The sequence below is a fragment of the Martes martes genome (genome assembly GCF_963455335.1).
Source record: "Martes martes genome assembly, chromosome: 3".
Lineage (NCBI taxonomy): Eukaryota > Metazoa > Chordata > Mammalia > Carnivora > Mustelidae > Martes > Martes martes.
In genome coordinates, this window is record NC_137890.1 from 129611080 (window position 1) to 129630483 (window position 19404).

The 19404-nt window shown below is 33.3% G+C and overlaps 1 protein-coding gene across 1 annotated transcript in view; it reads left to right on the top strand.

Moving 5' to 3' along the window:
- Positions 1–19404, top strand: part of TLK1 (tousled like kinase 1) — a 143480-nt gene that overhangs the window by 67597 nt on the left and 56479 nt on the right. The window contains exons 4-7 of the mRNA XM_080798070.1: positions 12222–12297; positions 15501–15547; positions 17405–17500; positions 18819–18908. Coding sequence (XP_080654196.1) covers positions 12222–12297; positions 15501–15547; positions 17405–17500; positions 18819–18908 — 309 coding nt within the window. The remainder of the gene's footprint in view (positions 1–12221; positions 12298–15500; positions 15548–17404; positions 17501–18818; positions 18909–19404) is intronic.

Here is a 19404-nt window from a genome sequence, read left to right on the forward strand (position 1 = left end):
CTTTTTGCAATTCTTCTTCAAGGACCCATCTCTAACTAAGCACAAAGACCTTCTCTACTTTCTCTAAATACTTGGCATTTGCCCTCTCCACTCATCCTTACCTCAGGATGCTAAGAGAAATTATCTTATAGCTCAACTGGAATTCATAATGAACAGTAATATCATAACTCTTCTCCCTGCCTCTTCTTTTGGATGTCCTAGAATGTATTTTATGTTATTCTGTCTTATTTCCTACTAAGCTTTAAATATTTGTGACTGAATATAAATATGATTGAATTACATCATCTTTAATAATGTTGGAGAAACACCTTGAGTCTGTTTATACCTGTGTGCTTACATACAAAATATTACATAATAATATTGGTAAAGCAAATGTCAAATTATTTTATTTTTGCCTCCATCTTTACTATTCATCTTTTTTAAATGTATGGGTTTGGTTTTTTTTTAAAGATTTTATTTATTTATTTTGACAGAGAGAGAGAGATCACAAGTAGGCAGAGAGGCAGGCACAGACAGGGAGATCACAAGCAGGCAGAGACAGGGGGAGCAAAGAGCCCGACACGGGGCTTGATCCCAGGACCCTGAGACCATGACCTGAGCCAAAGGTAGAGGCTTAACTCACTGAGCCACCCAGGTGCCCCTACTATTCATCTTTTATAATTCTTCTGTGTAACCTGAATTATTGATGCTGCACATTTTATTTATTTATTTATTAAAGATTTTATTTATTGATTTGAGAGAGAGAGAGAGACATCACAAGCAGGGCAAGCGTCAGAGGGAGAGGGGAAAAGCAGACTCTCCTGAGCAGGGAGCCCAATGCAGGGCTCAGTCCCAGCACCCTGGGATCATGACCTGAGCTGAAGGCAGACACTTACCTGACTGAGCCACCCAGGCACCCCTGTGTGGAAAATTTTTAAAAAGATTATTTCTCTTTCTAGAGCCAGTTCCCCCCGCCCTTCCTCTTGAGTAATCAATTACCAGTTCTTTAACCCTCTGTCCACTAGCATTGAATTACTGTTTATTTTTGGTCCAAATTCGTTTGATTTCTGAGATATTTATGATTAAGGATTTTAATTATAAGTATATGGAAGCTAGGATAGTTGTTGTATCTAGACACTTAAACTTAGATCCATTTTCAGAATTGTAATGACTGTAATGAGAGAAAAATATGATATGGTGCCTTGATTGTCTTAATTTACCTCTAATGTTGATTAATGAAGGTCATTTTATGAAAGTTCTGATTAGCTTTGTCATTTGAAAGACGTTTCTAGGAGTGGTCTTGAAACCTAAATGAGATTTTTTTTTTCTCATTCGAATTGAAGTGATGGTATAATACTTTGTTCTTTTTTTTAGAAGAATTTTCAAAGGACCATGTTATGTGTGGTTTCTTATTTTCATATTTTGGAGGAAGTAGAAATTAAGAATACCAGGGAATTAGACCTAAAACTAGGTTGAATCTAAATTTAGGAGGGCATTATTTCCATTTCTAGAACTAATGGTAATTGTTTATAGAGTTCTTTAATAGATTATTTTTAACATAAAATCTTTGTTGAAGGAGGTATTTAAAAATTACACAAAAACCTGTGTAAATAGGTTTAAATAGGTTATTTTCTGATATTAGTAAATTGGCTGAATTAGGAGAGTGGTAAGAGAATGTCCTGTTTTTATCTCGTTTCTGCTCGTACCCATCTCTACTTTTTATATTCTTTTTTGCCCTCTTAATAGTGTTTAGCTTAAATGTTTGCTCAGTGAATACTTAGGTATCCTAGATTGATTGGAGATTGTGATTCTATTTGAAAGTAGAGGTAATACTGACCTTAAATTTTAGGGTTTAAGTAGATTTTTTTAAAAAAATTCATTACAGTTTTACTTGTCTATATGTGTTTGTTATAATCCAGAGAAATCTTTTTTCTTAATGTCTTAGTCGAAATACCCAGTAAGAAAGAAGAAAACTTGAAAAATTTAGTGATGTGTAGTTAAGTATCACTGAAGGTTACATTTTCATGCCTATTCCTCCCCTAGGTGAATTACCTTGTTTTTTACTTTATTCTGTTTAAATATGTTACATTTTCATGCCTATTCCTCCCCTAGGTGAATTACCTTGTTTTTTACTTTATTCTGTTTAAATATGTTACATTTTCATGCCTATTCCTCCCCTAGGTGAATTACCTTGTTTTTTACTTTATTCTGTTTAAATCTGTTCAGCTCCTCAAGATTGTTAGATATCTAGTGTATTGCCCTCATCAATTTTAAGAAATACTCTTTTCTATCCTGCTGCCTACATTATTTTCTAAAATGTTTTAGCCTCTTAAATGATTTTTGTGGTATTCTACTTGATGGGTTCCCCCATCTTATTTTTGCGCTGGTAGTATTTTCTCATTACTTCTTACTGTGTTAGGTGGGCAAACCAAAAATCTTAGTAAGTATTACTACATTAATTGTTTTTCTAAGACATTATATTTAACTGTTGCTGTATACAATATATAATGTGTAATAACAATGTCCTCTTGAAGTAGAGTAATGTGTGTGCATGCAAAATGGTGTATTTTATAACAGTAATAAAGACATTTTCTCATTAGAGGAGTTAAGGTTTTATTTTTCTCCCTTACAAGACTAATAATCGTACTTCTAAATTGTAGGATTTAAAAGTTCTTGTGAAATACCTGGAATTATTTGTAAAATTTCCTTTTATTTAAAAAGAGAAAACTATTTAATTCTACCACTATCCATTAAAGGACATGCTAATACAGGAGCTATATTCACCTAAAAATTAGTGTGTCTGACCGTAACATATGTTATATGACAGGGTTCACAGCAAAGGAAGTGGGTCTGTCTTGGTTGAATATATATATGTCCCTAGTCTCCTGGAAGGAAAAGTGAACTGGAAACCAAATGCAGGTCTGATGCTGGCTTTGTGCCCCATTTCCCATAAAGGTGGTGGAGGACTATGTGTGTCAGAGTCTACTGGAAAGATTTTTCAAAGGAAAAAGAATTTCCTACTTAGACGTTCTAATATACTCTGTATAAATAATCTGTCACTTTCTTATAAATCATGAAGTCTTGAAATAATGTCCTATAACCCATTCACTTAGCCAGGACATAAATAGCTGTTAAATGTGCATTTAGTGTCAGTGGTTGGTTGTTTTTAGAAAAAGAACATTCTGAGTTGATTGATGAAAATAAGATTGGAAGAGAAAAATGCCAACCAAGTCATCCTAAGATAACTTTAAAAGTGGAACCTGGTATAGTGCTTGACCATAGTATTATATGCTCAGTAAAGGTTTGTTGAATGAATAAATCGAACATCACTTTAGTTGTAGCAAACTATACAGGTAGTTTTTGTGTCGACAACTACAAATGATTCTTACATATTAATCACACCAAGATTCCTTAACCTTAATGTTGTTGACATTTGGGATCAGATAATTCTTAAGGTGGGGTAGGGTCGTCTGTAAATGTAGTGTGTTTAGCAGCATCTCTGCCTAACACATTAGATCTACCTACTCTCCCCACCCCACCCCCCCAGCCACCCCTCTCCTGCTTGTGACAACCAAAAGTATATCCAGGCATTGCCAGATATTCCCTGGTTGAGAACTCCGCCCATTAATGAAGGAGAGAAATAGTTTGAGCATGTTACCTGTGGAGCTAGATTACAATTCTTTTAAGTTTCATGTCTTCTAAGTATGGAAGCAGAAGCCTAGAGAGATTACCTAATTTGCCTACAGATAGTAAATTAACAGTCAGAATTCTAATTCCAAGGTATCTGTTTTGTTTCGAAGTAACGCTCTCAACCACTGTCTTTGCTCTGCTCTCTCTGTGTAACTAAGATAATGTGTAACTTATTAGTTAGATAAATGTTCCTAGCTAGTCTTTTGGGGGAAAAAATGGTATTCTTTTATTGGAAATATTTAGATTTAAGGTAATTTATAGTAACATCAAATTTGCCAATCCAAGATATGCCTGGGCTAAGAGCATTTCACAAATATTTTATCTGATAAATACTGCTTTTAGTCTGGTTTTTAAGGGCAGTCAGCACAAGCTGACATTACTGATAAGTTTGACTTTAGTATGTTATACTGTAGTAGAGCTTTAAAAATATTAGATGTATTTTTATGTTAGCAGAACATAGTATTATGATTAATTCTCATTTTCTAAAATAACTGAGTAACCATGACAACCCGCTGGACTTCTTATATCCTAATGAGTTTTCTGCTATATGCGACAATTTCGGTCTTTAATTTTTAATAGAAGATTATATTGTTATTATTTTTTTAAAGATTTATTTATTTGAGAGAGGGAAAGAGTGTCTGTGTGCCTGCTTGTGGGTGGGGAGAGGGGCAGAGAGAGAGAATCTGAAGCAGACTTCCGCTGAGGTTGGAGCCCATTGTGGGAGCTGTTATCTCACAACCCATGAGATCATGACCTGAGCCGGAATCAGGAATCAGATGCTTAACTGACTAGGCCACCTAGGTGCCCCAAGAGTAATTTCTTAATTTTAGACAATTTCCAATGTGGAATATTTCAGGACTTACTGTTGTATATATAGATTGCCTATTGCTAATACATTGGCATCACATTTGGAGCTCTCTCTCTTTTTTTTTTTTTTAAAGATTTATTTATTTATTTATTTATTTGAGAGAGAAAAGAGAGTCTTCAGCAGACTCTGAGCTAAGCATGGAGCCCAACACAGGGCTCGATCTCATGATCTATGAGATCACAACCTGCACCAAAACCTAGAATTGGATGCTTAACCGACTGTACCACCCGGGTGCCCCTGGAGCTCTTTGAAAGTAAGGATTCCTTTGGTCTCTCTCCAGAAGTGGTTAAATTTGGAATGGAGTCTTCAGCATGAACTTCAAATAAAAGCTTTATAAGTGATTATGATGTATAGTAACATTGAGAATCCATGCTAATATCTGAATGATAGAACAATTTATTTTAAAAAACTCACTTTTTGAGGGTTATAAATGTATTGCTATAGAGAATAGCAATGGGATACCACTTTTTTTTTTTTTTTTCTTAACACATCAGGTAGATATTTAAAGGTTGGTGGGCATTCTCACAGTGAAAGTGTGATTGATACTGCCTTTGAAAATGCACTTTAGCAATATGTAAAATTTTTAGTGTGCATATTCTGTGACACAACATTTACACTTAGAAGTGTCTGTCCCAAAGAAATAAATTGTTTAAGGATCTAGCGATTCATGTTCAGAGAAATGTCTGTAGGGATATTATACAGGAGTATATTTTACTCCATCATGAGTGTCACACCGGGAAAAAAGTTGTGAAATCACTGTTCTAAATTTTACTATTGTAAGTACTTTCAAAATGCCAACATTTCCAGAATAAGTTATCTTGAAAATTTGCTTTTTCCTTCCACAGCAGTTGCTCTATATGTCTATTTTATTCTGGTTGTACGATTTGAAAACTTAAAAGATCATATGAATAGGGGGAAAGTCCAACTTTATTTTAATTTTTGGTTTATACTGTTCAACAAATAACGCCTTAAAGGGAAAGCCAGAGAAGGGGGAAATGCCAAGAAGTAGTTATGCTTTGTAAATTGTAAGAAAATGGCTAATAAAATTGCATTCATCAATATTGAAGACTTGGTATGCTCCTTTAAACATACATGAATGCAAATTAAAACAGGTCCAGATGATAGGAGCTTGAGAAGTCAGACTATGAGGATGGCAAGTTAAGGTAGCTTTTAAAAATTGAGAGTAAGATTGCGGTAGTATTACAGTTCTTTTAGGTGCTCATGTGCTTGTGGATATTGTCTATTTGTAAGGCGAGTAAAAATGATGTGAGCTGGCACAGTTTAAGTAACCTAAGACAGCACGCATTTTCATTGGGTAGTTACCCAAGTTTATCTTACTGGCTCTCCACCATCTTTGATAGTACATATTATTAAATAATAAAAGCAGTACAGCAGAAAATAGGCTACACTCATGTAGCCTATTTTCATCATCAACACTGATGTGTTGATTGGATTTACTTGAAACAGCAAGGAGATGCTCTTATTTCGTGATAGGATCCCAAAATGTTGCATACATAAACTTTTTTTAAAAATTTAAACTTTATTTTATTTTTTCAGTGTTCCAAGAAATACATAAACTTGTTATACTAAATATTAAAGTCAGCAGTGTAACAAAGATCTTCTTTAGATGTCAAAGATTCAAGCAGACATTTCCAGATAATAATTGTTCTACATGTTGAAGTTTTGACTCTTGGGCAGAGACAGACTGTGAATTTCAGGTCCTGCCAGCTCAAAATCCTTGAATTAGGATGTACATATCTCATGATAGTTTTAACTAAATGTAAATTGGTTGCAAAGCAGCGAAGAAATTTTTACAATAGAATTTTAGTTTTCTTACAGTACATTATTCTAACCAAATTTTTATAGCAAAAGGTTGGAAGAAACAGTATCTTGTACATCTGATATTCTTGAATAGAACATCTATTTTACATTGACTATTTTTATAAAACTCCAGATTTTCCTTTCTACTTCAGTGCTGTTTTGATATGTGCCATTAAAGTAACAGATTTCTTCAACATTTTCCTGTCTCACATCTAGTTCAACAAATTTTGCCTAGAAATATGGAATAAAATTGAACATTGGCATGAATTTGTCATGCCATTTTTTTGAAGTATAGTGACCTTAAATTTGATACCTGAGTAACCCTATGAATCATTGGAATAGCCAGTGATTTGTACTTTTTTAAACTAATCTGTAGCTAAATGAATCAGTTGGAAAAAATACATTCTGACAAGATGGAGGATTGAATATTTTGTTATGGATATTATTTAATAAAAGAGTAAGTAACTTTTCTTTCTATTTTTTTAAGATGTAATTTATTTGAGAGAGAGAGAAAAAGAGAGTGCGCGCACGCGCGCACAAGGCAGGGAGGGGCAGAGGAAGTGGCAGAAGCAGGTTCAGTCCTAGGACTCTGGGATCGTGAGCTAGCCGAAGGCAGATGCTTAACCGACTGAGCCACCCAGTTGCCCCATTTTTCTTTCTATTCTAAAGTATTTTCTCATTTAATGGGAAGAAATTAAATATATCTATGTCATTAACTGTAGTAATTTTATAGAGATGATGATCTCTGACTTTTCTTTTTGTTGTCCAATCAGGGCTGATGAAATCTACTTAAGGTAGAGGTAAAAATTTTTAATATTCACTCCTTCTTTTTTGTGATGATATCTGAACATACTATTAAAATTTCCTATAATGCTTTTATGCCAATAATTTTAAATAGGTCTATTTGGAGGCTGATAGAGGTGGTTATCTTCTATCATGGCACAATCCATACTGATTTATCTCCCTCCTTCTGTGACAGTGTTAAGATTGTAGGAATTTTTTATATTTTGTCTTACTTGCATTGAAGAAACACATTTATTTTTATTTTAAAAATAAGTCAAGGAGTCAGGTAAAACAGGATCCCATATTAGATTTGAAAACTTGTTTAATAATCACTGGCTTAAATTCCAAATAAAATAGAAGCATTAGTTTAATTATATCACTACCACCTCTTGAGTCCTTTAGATTTGTCTTTGTTTTTGGAACATACTTTTCAGTTGCTAGAAAATACCATGTAAATTATCACTAATATCTTAGAGCATTTAAATGCCACAGTAATCGTTCAGATTTTGGTATGATTACAAATTAGCATTTATAAAGCTAAATTGATAAGAATAGTACCACTTTCTACTTTCATCACTTTCTCCTAACCACTGTTAGATTGTACAGCATAATTCTTTGACTTTTTATAATTGTGGTAGTCTTTCCATCTTTCAAAGCCAAATCAGGGGCACCTGGGTGGTGCATTCAGTTGAGCTTCTGACTGTTGGTCTCTGTTTAGGTCATGAATCTCATAGTTGTGAGATGGAGTCTTGCATTGGGTTCTGTGCTCAGTGTGGTGTCTGCTTCAGATTCTCTCACTCTCCTGCTGGCCCTCCCCCAGCTTGTGCTCTCTCTTGTCTCAAATGAATAAATCTTTAAAAATAAAGCCATATCATATTTTGCTTTCCGTATTTATTTTGCCATCTATTTTCTGGTCAGCTGTAATGCAGTAGTTAAGAAAAAAATTAGAGAAGCAAAGAAAGAAATGACTGCATCAGCAAGAGCAGTAATAAACACTCTATAAAATGTGCAATAATGTGCAATTTTTACACCTTGTGCCAAATGCAAAGCTGGCTTGGTTGATGGCCCTTGGATTTTCTAGGAGATCATTGGTCAAGATCAGTGGTTTTTCAAATCTTTTTTTAAGCTGTAGAACTTTTTCTTCAAAGTAAGTCCAGTATGGAACCTCTGATAAAATGAGGGATGCTGTGTTTGCAAGCATGGAGGTGGAGGTAGGATGTGTCTTTGATAGGCTAGCACCTAGGTCAGCCCCCTGCTCCTTCCTTCCCTTTTCCTCTTCTTTAACATCTTTTGAGGCACAACCTCCTTTCCTAAGGTATCTCTGGAGTACAGTTTGAAAATCGCAGATAGCATTCTGAATTTTTCATCACTGGTGAGCCATTTTAGAGATTTAATATTTGGTACCTTTCTGCATATCCTAAATCTCCAGGGTTCTAAATTCCCAAATCCGTGTAGAAATGAGTAACTCAGGAGAATTTTTAGCAGTAACCTTCACTGAGAATTTTAGTTTTGTTAATATAGGTACTGTTCAGACTTAAATTTAAAAACAACAAAAAAACCCCTAATGCACATTTTCCTGAGGTTAGTGATAGCATATTTAGACCATAGAAAGCTGGTTCTATAGTTTATAGTTGAGAAGAGAGTTGAATAGGACCTTAAAGAGGAAACATCGCTTATTTTGTAAGCCCTACAAATTATTTTTAAGCTATTAGGGAAGAAACTGCTAATCATTTAACACGTGATTGAAGTTTTGAAATAGAAAAGTACATAGATTTTTGGAATAATAATAATAATAAACAGTTTTTGTTTTGAAAATAATAATTTTATACGGGCTGTAGTAATTGTGTGTGTAAAAACTGTAACTTTAAATTCAGATAAGAAAATTTACTGGGTGCTTACTGACATTTATAGATGTTTCAGATGGTGTACTGTTTCACAACTGTTTCAGATGGTGTACTAAGTGTGTCTCTGGTGTGTTTCTTATTTAATCCCCACAATCCTACACCTGTATTACCACATTTAAAATTGATGAGAATAGGGTGCCTGGCTGGCTCAGTCAGTAGAATATGTGACTCTTGATCCTTGGGGTTGTGAATTTGAGCCCCATGTAGGGCGTAGAGATTACTAAAAAAAAAACAGATGAAAAATTGGTCTTGGGTTAAATAATATACGGAGAGTTATGATAAATAATGGACCCAGAGTTTGATTCTTAGTCTCAGTCTGTGGTTCTTCAGAGACCAGTGGTTCTTGCTTTCTGGGAAATGATGTTTCTTTTGGGCTGACAGAACAAGTCTAAAATAATCTGAGGTGAGAGTGAGGAATGAGGTGGTAACAGTAGGACATGGGTGAGAAAAGATTAGGGTTTATAGGAAGGGACAAAATATGGTCTGTTCGTAATAGAAACACTTATTTTATAGGTGAATTTAGTTACATCTCGGTTTTCCTTTTTCATTTTTTATTTTGTTAAACTTTTCAGTTTTTTATTACCTATTTCCAACTTCTTTACCTGCACTAGTCATACATCATAGTCTTAAAATTAATTTTAGTCTTGTCATCCTCCCCCCACCCCCCACGTCTTCCTCAAATTCTCTGGTTTAAAGGAGGTAAACTTGTTGCCTTTTTGGTTGTTTCTACACTGTAATAAATATGCATCTGGGTTTTTTCGTTCATTGTTTTTAACAAAATGACATTTTCTCCAAGGACTGTCCCACTTTCCTATGCCATTAAATTTTAAATTTAGGTAGGGAAATTTTGCCTCAGTTTTTACTTAAATAATCTGTAGGTCTTTAAAAAAAAAAACCTTCAAATATCTTCAAATATATATCCAGTAAAGTGGTTAACGAATGTTATTCCAAATAAGTTTGCGAATTTCTTCATACACTGTAACTTTCCATCCCATTCCCCTTTTGGAGATAGCAGGTGAATGTTAGCATTTAAAAGCTTTGTGGTTAATAAATCTGATTTTGTTCACCCTGGCTGAACTGTCCCACTCTGCTCTGTATTTAAAATGTAGCCTCTCAACCTAACTCATTCACTGTTCCTTGGAAAATATTTTAGAAAGTGATATGAAACCATAGGTAGAAAATGTTTCCAGTATAATTTTCAGAATTCTGTTATTCTATGTGATCTTTTTGTTGTTGTTTATTCAAAAGTAGCTAGTCAGGATTTAAGATGGAATATAGATGGGATCCTGCCATGCTTAAAAATTAGTACAGCATTAAACTGTTAAGAAAAACCGTATTTTATTGATCTTAAGTTACATTTTTTTTTTACATGGATTAGATAAAGATGTGAATAAGTATTATTTGGGAATCCTCTTTTGTTTTAAGATAGATTTTAGGGTTCTTTATAAAAATGTTAGCTTAGAGTTTTTATTTGGTGTTATTTTGAGTAAAATAGAAAATTGGTTATTGTTTGCCTCAGTCTGATAAATAATGAACTATTTACCCTAACCTGCTGATACATCAGTCTACCTCCTGAGTAGATTGCCAGTTAGGGAGGATTTCTTTAAGATCTCTGGTTTGTGTTGTGAAAACGTGAAGGCAGTTTATTGGATATAATTTTATTTACAAACTTGATAAAATTTTTGTGTAGTTGATTCATTCAATTTTTGATACAGGACACATAGCATGTTGTTTACAGAAAAAAAGAGCATTTAGGCCATGGAAGTACAGGCTTGAATTTGATTTAAATCCTGGTCACCTTGAATAAATTATTTAATATTAATATAGCTATCAAGTGATAACTGTATGCTAGACATGAGGAAATGAGGGGGATGGGGAGATGATAGAACTCCTGTTGTTGAAGAATTCAGGCACTGGAACATTCGATTCATCCTCTGTATCTGTTATCATGTTGACAAAATGGGGGGTAAGAGAACTTAAAATCTCCATTATTCTGAAGAGGAATCATAGATGCTCAACACAAGTTATGTGTTGTTGTCATTCATACTGTTTAATCATAGACTACTCAGAGACAACAAAATATAGATTATTTCCCTTTCTTGTTTAGGAACTGCACTGGCTTTAGAGGTTTATTTTAAGTTGCTTCGATGTATCGTTCATTCAAACGTTCTTTGTTCTGGCACCAGACATACTTGCTAATCTAGAATTTGAGGGCCTTGGGCCATTGCATTGTGCTTTTTGTTCTTAGTTTTGATTTTTGACTAAGCATAACAGCTTGTCAGACTCCACAAAAATTACTTGTTACTTTATCCTGATGAAAATGCTAATTTGAGAACAAGCAATCATCTAGGGTTGGGGAATCTGCAGACTTCTTCTGTAAAGGGCCAGATGTTTTTAGGCTTTGTGGACCATATAGTTTCTCTGGGAACTAACTCTGCTATCATAGTGTGAAAGCAGCCATAGTCAGTACATAAATGAATGAGTGTGGCTGTGTTCCAATAAAACTTTATTTATGGACACTGAAATTTGAGTTTCTTAAAATTTTCGTATCACAATGTTGTTTTAATTATTAAAATTTTCAGTTACTTAAAAATGTAAAAGTCATGCCTAGGTAATGGGCTTTACAAAAACAGGTGGCTAGCAGATTTGGCCATTGGGCTGTAGTTTGCTGCCACTGATTTAGAGCATAATCTATGAATTTGCTGTAGTTGTTAGATAATAATTGTAAGGATTGTATATATATTGGGGTTTGAATTCTGCTCTTTTCTTTTTCATCCAAGTTTACTTTTATAGACTAAATATGTGTGAATAATAGAAAACGAATAGGAAAAACATAGGGTTTTTTTCTTTACTTATTTTTTGCCCAGTCAGTTAAGAATTTGAAGAGTGCTTTAAACGGCTGCTTACTCTCAGATTTTTTATCCATCTCAACTCAAATTCTGTAAATGTGAATTTCAAGTAATTTGTACAAGGACTTCTGTACTTTGGATGTTTAAAATTTACATAGTAGCAAAATTTATCTTTTAAATAAATTGTATATAGACAACTATACATTTACATCACATGAGCACTATTGAACAAAATAGTTTTTGTTTTGAAAATAATTTTTATACTGGCTGTAGTAATTGTGTATGTAAAAACTGTAACTTTAAATTCTGTTAACTTGCTTTCTGTAGACACCAGAGAAGAAACAATCAGAATCATCCAGAGGAAGAAAGAGAAAAGCAGAAAACCAGAATGAAAGTAGTCAGGGTAAGTGAAGCAAAATCTTTCAGAGCCAAATAAGTATTTATAATTAATCTGATTTTAATAGCTTAATATTTTGTAGAAGTAATATTGTATTTTTATCATTTTTATAGCTATTATAAATTCATGCATTAATAATAGTTTATAAATGTACTTCCCATAAGAAAGAATAATAATACGAAATTGAAATCTTTTGTACCACAGGTAGTGTATGGTTACTGTTTTTAGGCTTTTGTACATTTCCCTTTTTTTTTTTTTTTTTTTTTTGAGAACTAGAAAGGCCAAATGTCATGTCCAAACCTGGCAAACATTACCTTACCACCTTTCATTTTTCTTTCTTTATCTGAATTACAGTGTTGAAATGGCTTCTTGTCTTTGAGTAAGAACGTTAAATGTCACTTTTAAGTGCAGGTACCAAAAGCTTGCTTATTCCTTTTATTTAAAAAAGAAAAAGGCTGTATAAAAATGGTGGAGATGCTTATTAAAGCATCATCTTTTTCTTTCCATACCTGTTCTTCATTCTTTCCTGCATGCCTACCCTTGTGATATAGACTAAGAAGATGATTTTCAAGTCATCTACAAAACTCTTATAATGGACAACAAAACAGTGTTGTTTAATTTGGTCACTCAAAATTAAATACAGTAAATTGGTTCTTAAGTCATATATGTCTATATACATATGATTCATGTTTTGGAGCTGCTCTTTAGCTTTAAGGACTGGGACCAGGACCCATGGCTTACTAGTACTTAAATGTTGCACTGGTATCAAGGAATATATTCGCAGCAACTATCTGTGTGGAAGGAGGAAGTTAAGTCACTCTAGCGTCTTTCTGTAGAAGTGTGGTATTTTGTATCTCCATCTCAAAGCTCAATTTTGGTTTTAGTGTAATTCCACCAGATTGTGGTTAGTGGCCTTGGAGCTTTATTTAGTGTAAAGTTATATTAGTTACGATAGTTTTAACTTTAGATTTAAAAACCCACTTAAAAGCAGGTCCCAAATTAGGGTGAGACTTCTGGGTTGGTTGATTCAACCTGTGTTTTTAAAAATCCATGTTTATTTCTTTGTGGTCTGCTATCCTTAAGAATTGTCTAATTTTCTTATGTTTTTAGAACAGCTGCCAGTTTTGACTGGATTTACTTGTTTGAGCTTTCACACTTGTATTTGTTTTAGAGAGAGGTTGGCTTTCTGTGTTTTTTTTTTCCCCTCTCTTTCTTTGAATATAAGGTTCTTCAAGTCCAGAGCAAACCTCTCCTGTAATCTTGTCAGCCAGAATTGGATCATGAGTCCACATTCATTCCATACCCAGTTATGTCCAACAGACATACTGTTGCCCTTAGAAAAACCAGGTCCGTCTCTGAAATTCAAAGTGGGTAAAGTTCCTTTTAGAAATGTGGACTTTGTGGAGAAGGGATGTTTGATACCTGAACAAAATTGGATTTCTGATCAGGAGGGGACAGGAACTAGGGTGCGACCAGATAGGAGTCAGCTTTCCCTGATAATACATGTGGTATGTAGTGGAGAAGGAATATTAACAGCCAAGTTTGGGTTCAGTTATGGAAAAAGAATTAGGGACATAGCTTCTGGATAGGAAACCAAAACTGTCTCTTTTGTCTTTAAAGAATAGCACCTTCTTCAGAATCTGCAGGAAAATTGTTATAGGTGGAAGGAAAATTCTTTGGGTTTACAGGCATGCCTTATAAATACTGCAGGTTTGGTTCCCGACCATCACAATTAAGCAAGTATCACGATAAATGAATCAAATAAATTTTTTTGGTTTTCCAGTGTATTTAAAAGTATGTTTATACTGTAGTCTATTGTGTGTCAATAGCATTATGTCTAAAACACATCATACATGTCTTAATATTTAAAATATTACTTAAAAATGCTGTCATCTGAGCTTTCATTGAGTTGTAATCACTGATAACAAATTATAATGAATACCATAATAATGAAAAATTATGAAATATTGTGAGAATTACTAAAATGTGACACAGAGACATGAAGTAAACAAATGCTATCTATTGGAAAAATGGTGTCTATAGACTTGCTCAGTGCAAGGTTGCCAAAAACCTTCAATTTGTGTTTAAAAAAAAAAAACCAAAATCAGTGAAAATCAGTAAAACAGGGTGTGCCTTTAAAACTTTTACAATCCTTTCTGACCTCTAAGTAAATCTGTACAAAACTGTTGTTCACACTTTCTAGGTACCATTTATATAGTCCTGGGCACTTACTTAATTTTTCTTGTTCCACAAAAGAATTTAAGGTTGTTGAACTCTTAAATGTAACCTTTGTTCATCTCAGTAATGCTTGGCATGTAGTAACCACTCAAATATTTGTTGAATAAAATAAATGAATAAAAGTCAGTATTGAATTGATAAATATATATGTTTGTATTATCGACAGGTTTTGAGTTCATGGTATTGTCATTTTTTCTTTGTATTGAAGAAATCATGTATTTTATATAGTTCCATTGAAGGGTGGGTGCCTCTCATCCAAAAAAGTATCTCTAACACTGTATTTCTTAGCATCTTCTTAATTCAATATTTATAAAATTGATGATCCAATTTAGAGCAAAACTTTTAATTAAAGAATTGTTATATGTTATGATTTGGACCACTTTACCAATATGGTCATAAGAGCAGTATTTAAAATCTAGTCTGTAAAAAAGCATCCTATTAATCTGGGAATACCTTTTAGAAATCAAAATATTTTACAAAATAACATTCATGTTAAAGCATGTTGTTGTCAGTTTGTATGATTTTGTGCTAAAGCTTTTTTATTATTTGCGGGTATGAATTGATTTGTCGGTTTTGCAGTTGCCACTTTTTTTTATTCATTGATTTGCTTTTATGAAATTAGTAGTCATTAAGTAATATGAATAATGTAGTTTTAAAAACAAAATCCTTTAATGTCATTTATTTATTTGATTCTCCAGTAATTAGAACTTTAAAAATTGACGTGTTTCTATTGAAATGTCACTTCATTTTTGGATTTCTGAAATTGGCATCTTACCCTCTGAGGGCTATTGATACAATTTTTTCAATGTCCCTTACTAATCAACTAAAATATCATGTTGTTTTTATTAAACAGGTGATTTTTATGTATATTAGGGAAATTAAGTTTGACACATTCTTTTTCTGATATAGTATATGATAAGTAGTCATGACTAACTTTAAATCTGTAAAAATTTTTTACTTTTATATTTTAGGAAAAAGTATTGGGGGACGTGGCCACAAAATTAGTGACTATTTTGAAGTAAGTCTATTAACAAATATCTCTAGTTCTTAATACAATTTTACTGTGGGCTGAAATAATTTCTTTGAAGCACAAGGTAAACTTTTGTAATGTCCTATCTTCCTAGGAACTTTAAAATTTACTTTTACAGTGGAATGGCACATCATAATCTTCAGAGTACTTTTTCACATATTTGCTTATGACAACCCAGAAGATAGGTACAGTAGGTATTAGTGTTTCTTTATTACAGAAGAGGAAACTGAGGACCAGAGATGTAAAGTTGCCTATTTAAAGTCAAATTCTAAGTGGAAGAGCAAAGAGGGGCACCTGGTTGGCACAGTTGGTTGAGTATCCGACTCTTGGTTTAGGCTTAGGTCGTGATCTCAGGGTCATGAGTTCCTGCCCCATGTAGGGCTCTCCACTCAGCATGGAGTTGGTTTAAGATTCTCTCCTCTGTCTGTCCCTCTTCTCTCTGTGCGTATCGGTGCCCTCTTTCTCTCTCTCAAATAAATCAATCTTTAAAAAAAAAAAATGGAAGAGCAAGAAGAGAAGTTAAAGTCTAATAGCCTCTGGTTAAGAACTGTTTCTACTGTCATTGCAGCCTTTAGGATAGCACCGTGGCAACATTTGAGCCCCTTAGATAGAAATTAAATAATGATAGAAGTGTGAATCTAAGAGCCCCTGAAAATAATGAATAGTGGTAAATATAGATTCTTACCCAGTTTGGAATATTTTCGTACATCTATGCAGAAATATTTTTGGCTACCAGTTTTATATTACAGAACATTAATATGATTGTTAAAACAACAAACATGATCTACTCAGTAGAAAAAAATTTATATTTACTTGAGTGTGAGAACAGAATTTGCCATTCAGGGGAAGGGCTGCATTAAAATTTTTTTTTTTTTTTACCATCCATTGTTTTTCTTAATTGGGTTTACGGTATCTATGGTAAAAGTGTTGCTCACCGTCTAGTGTTGCTGACCTGATGCTCTTCAACTGAGGTCAGTCCCTCAGTGTTAATATCAATTAACAATCTTTTCCAAAGATTGGATCAGTTCAAATAGATAAATCTCAGGTCTCTTGAATGCTCATGTGCCACGAGCTTCTAGGCACTGTAGTTTAAAAAAAAAAAAAAATTAGACGAAGTCCCGAGGTTACACGAAGATACATTAGGAGGTCACCTGAGAGGAAGCCAGTAGCAGTGAATTGTTTTCTCCTCCTGCCGTTGGAAGAGAAACATGAGAAATTTGAAAGGTAGCTGTGGAATACATTAGGTGGCTTCTCTTCATATGCACCTAGGTCATGCACTGTAATGCATGTTATGGATGAGAGAAAGGATTGATATTTATAAGATTTTGTGCTATTAAAGGGAAGGGACTTAAACTGTGTAATTTTTTATATAGTACTACAAATACTTGGATTTTTAACAGATCTTGAGGATGATGGTTTATTATATTCACTAACATCTACTTGTAACTATGTTAATTTGGGGGTATTAGAGATTATACTGCTTCAACAAACATTTACAATGGGGCTGTATTAAAATTTGAAGGAAAAATAATGTATGTTCATTGTTTGGGGGAAATTAATTTATCTTGAGTCTGCCACAGTAACAGATTATAGTCAGAATGCTCAAGAAATAAGGGTCATTACTGAATAGTCTTCTCACATTCCTGTGATCAGTATTCTCTATTTAGTCTTTTAGGACTCGGCTGTAACTGACCTTAGTTTTGCTTTTTCTTGATCCATTTAAATCACTACCGAATTTAATTTAAAAGAAGATCTATTTAAATTAATTCTTAATGTCATATCAAAAATAACACCTAGCTAAACCTGTTTTAATAAAGAGTGATGTTTCCTTTTTTTTTTTCTCAGTACCAAGGTGGGAATGGCTCAAGTCCAGTAAGAGGCATACCTCCTGCGATCCGTTCTCCTCAGAATTCACATTCACATTCCACTCCTTCTTCATCTGTAAGTTTTTACATATGTAGGTAGTCTTCTGTGTGCTGAACATATGTGTATATATACTGAATAACTTTTCATTGAGAACTTCTACATACATTTATTTGTATTTATCTTTTTAGAAAATCATTCTGTGAGGTAAGTTAAGTTCTTTTTAATGATCTGATGCTGCTAGAACTTTATTTCTTCAAGTGAGATCTTTAAGTTAAAGATTTCCTGAATTAACTATATCCCAAGAAGTCATGTTTCTATAAAAGAATGTGGTCGAGCCTATGGGACTAAAACAAATACTCTTTTATCAGTCTGTATTCAGTTACTGATTTCTAATTTCTAACTCTCTTAGCAATTAAATTTCTTAACCACTGAAGTATAGCCTATTTCCTTTCCTAGGAATCCTTAAGATAAAGGTAGGCACCCTTTATCCCTGGATCATTTTAGTTCAACATAGGAAAAGGATCTTGGGCCTAAAAATTATTTTACAGCTTTTTGGTTTGTTGCTAGTCTTTTAAGATCTAGTTCTATTTACATGCATTGTCTTCCTTTTGGATTTCATTTTTTCTTTAGTTTTATTATATGAAAGTTTAATGTCTAACAAGAAAAGCAGAATTGGCTTTTAGTAATTTAAAAATGAATTAAAGATATTTAAAAATCACAGTATCTCTTATTTTTTTCAAGTACTCTGGTTTTACTTCAGTGTCCCCTTCTACTCCTTGGCTGTAGACACACACTTAGTTGTATCTTACCTTCTTTTGTACATTGGCTACATCATATTGCCATATGTAAAATAAAGTGTCAGACTCAACAAATTTTGAGTTACAGTGATGGCATTGATACGATAATATAATCTGTTTTCAGTGGTGTGTTTTAAAACTAGTAACTAGATAAACCATGAAACTCATCAGTAGATTGATGTTATACTATATATGTGCACTATTGCCCTTGGTAGTAAGATTTGTATATTAAGATTTTTTCAGTTTTATGTATTGAACCACTGTCCTCTGTTCTTAATATTTTTGTTTTGAGATAATGTATTTCACCTTGTTATATTTAACAGATTGAAAGCATTTAAAATTTTTTTTTATGGTTCTAGAATGTAAGCTTCTCGGGCAAGGAATATAAATGGTGGTTTCTTTTCACTGTGCCTTATGTAAGGGAGGGTACTCTAAAAATGAATGCTTATTGAATAAATGATTAAAAGTTTAAAAAGTCAGTTATGTTTTAATTCAGTTGTTATCCTGATGAAAACTTAAAGAAGTGTTATGTAGTTGTTGCTGAGCAATAGCCTATATTTTTCTTGCTAATGTAAAAATTTTAATCTTTTTCTAAGGTTCGACCGAATAGCCCTTCTCCTACTGCATTAGCTTTTGGGGACCACCCTGTTATACAACCAAAGCAGTTATCCTTTAAAATTACTCAGGTAAATAGTAAATAAAATTTTTTGCATGACTTATAAGAAACTTAGTGCAAATAAGATGTCTTCTCTTTTAGACATAGTTATAAAGTAAAATTATAAATCAAGAAAGCTAATTACTAAACAGAAAAACCATTTGTTGGGTGGGGGTTAAGAAATTGAAACACCCACTTTACTATCAGCTTATCCTTTCTTACATGCTGGTTAAATATGTAGATATAAGCATTTCAAATAAACAATAAGCATGACTTGTCAGTTTTGTTTATTGCTTCTTTTTGAACATACCATCCAAGTACATATAATCAGTGTTTTCCTGAACTTAATACTTGTCACAAGTGAACTTAATTAAAGCAGTTCATTTTGGGTGTCTATATTTCACTTAAAGGTATCATTTGAAAATTAGATATCTTTTATGCTTACTTGATTTTATGAATTTGAGTATTACGTTTTTCATTTTAACTTTTTACATGTGACAGTTTTTGGATTTTAGTGTATCAGACTA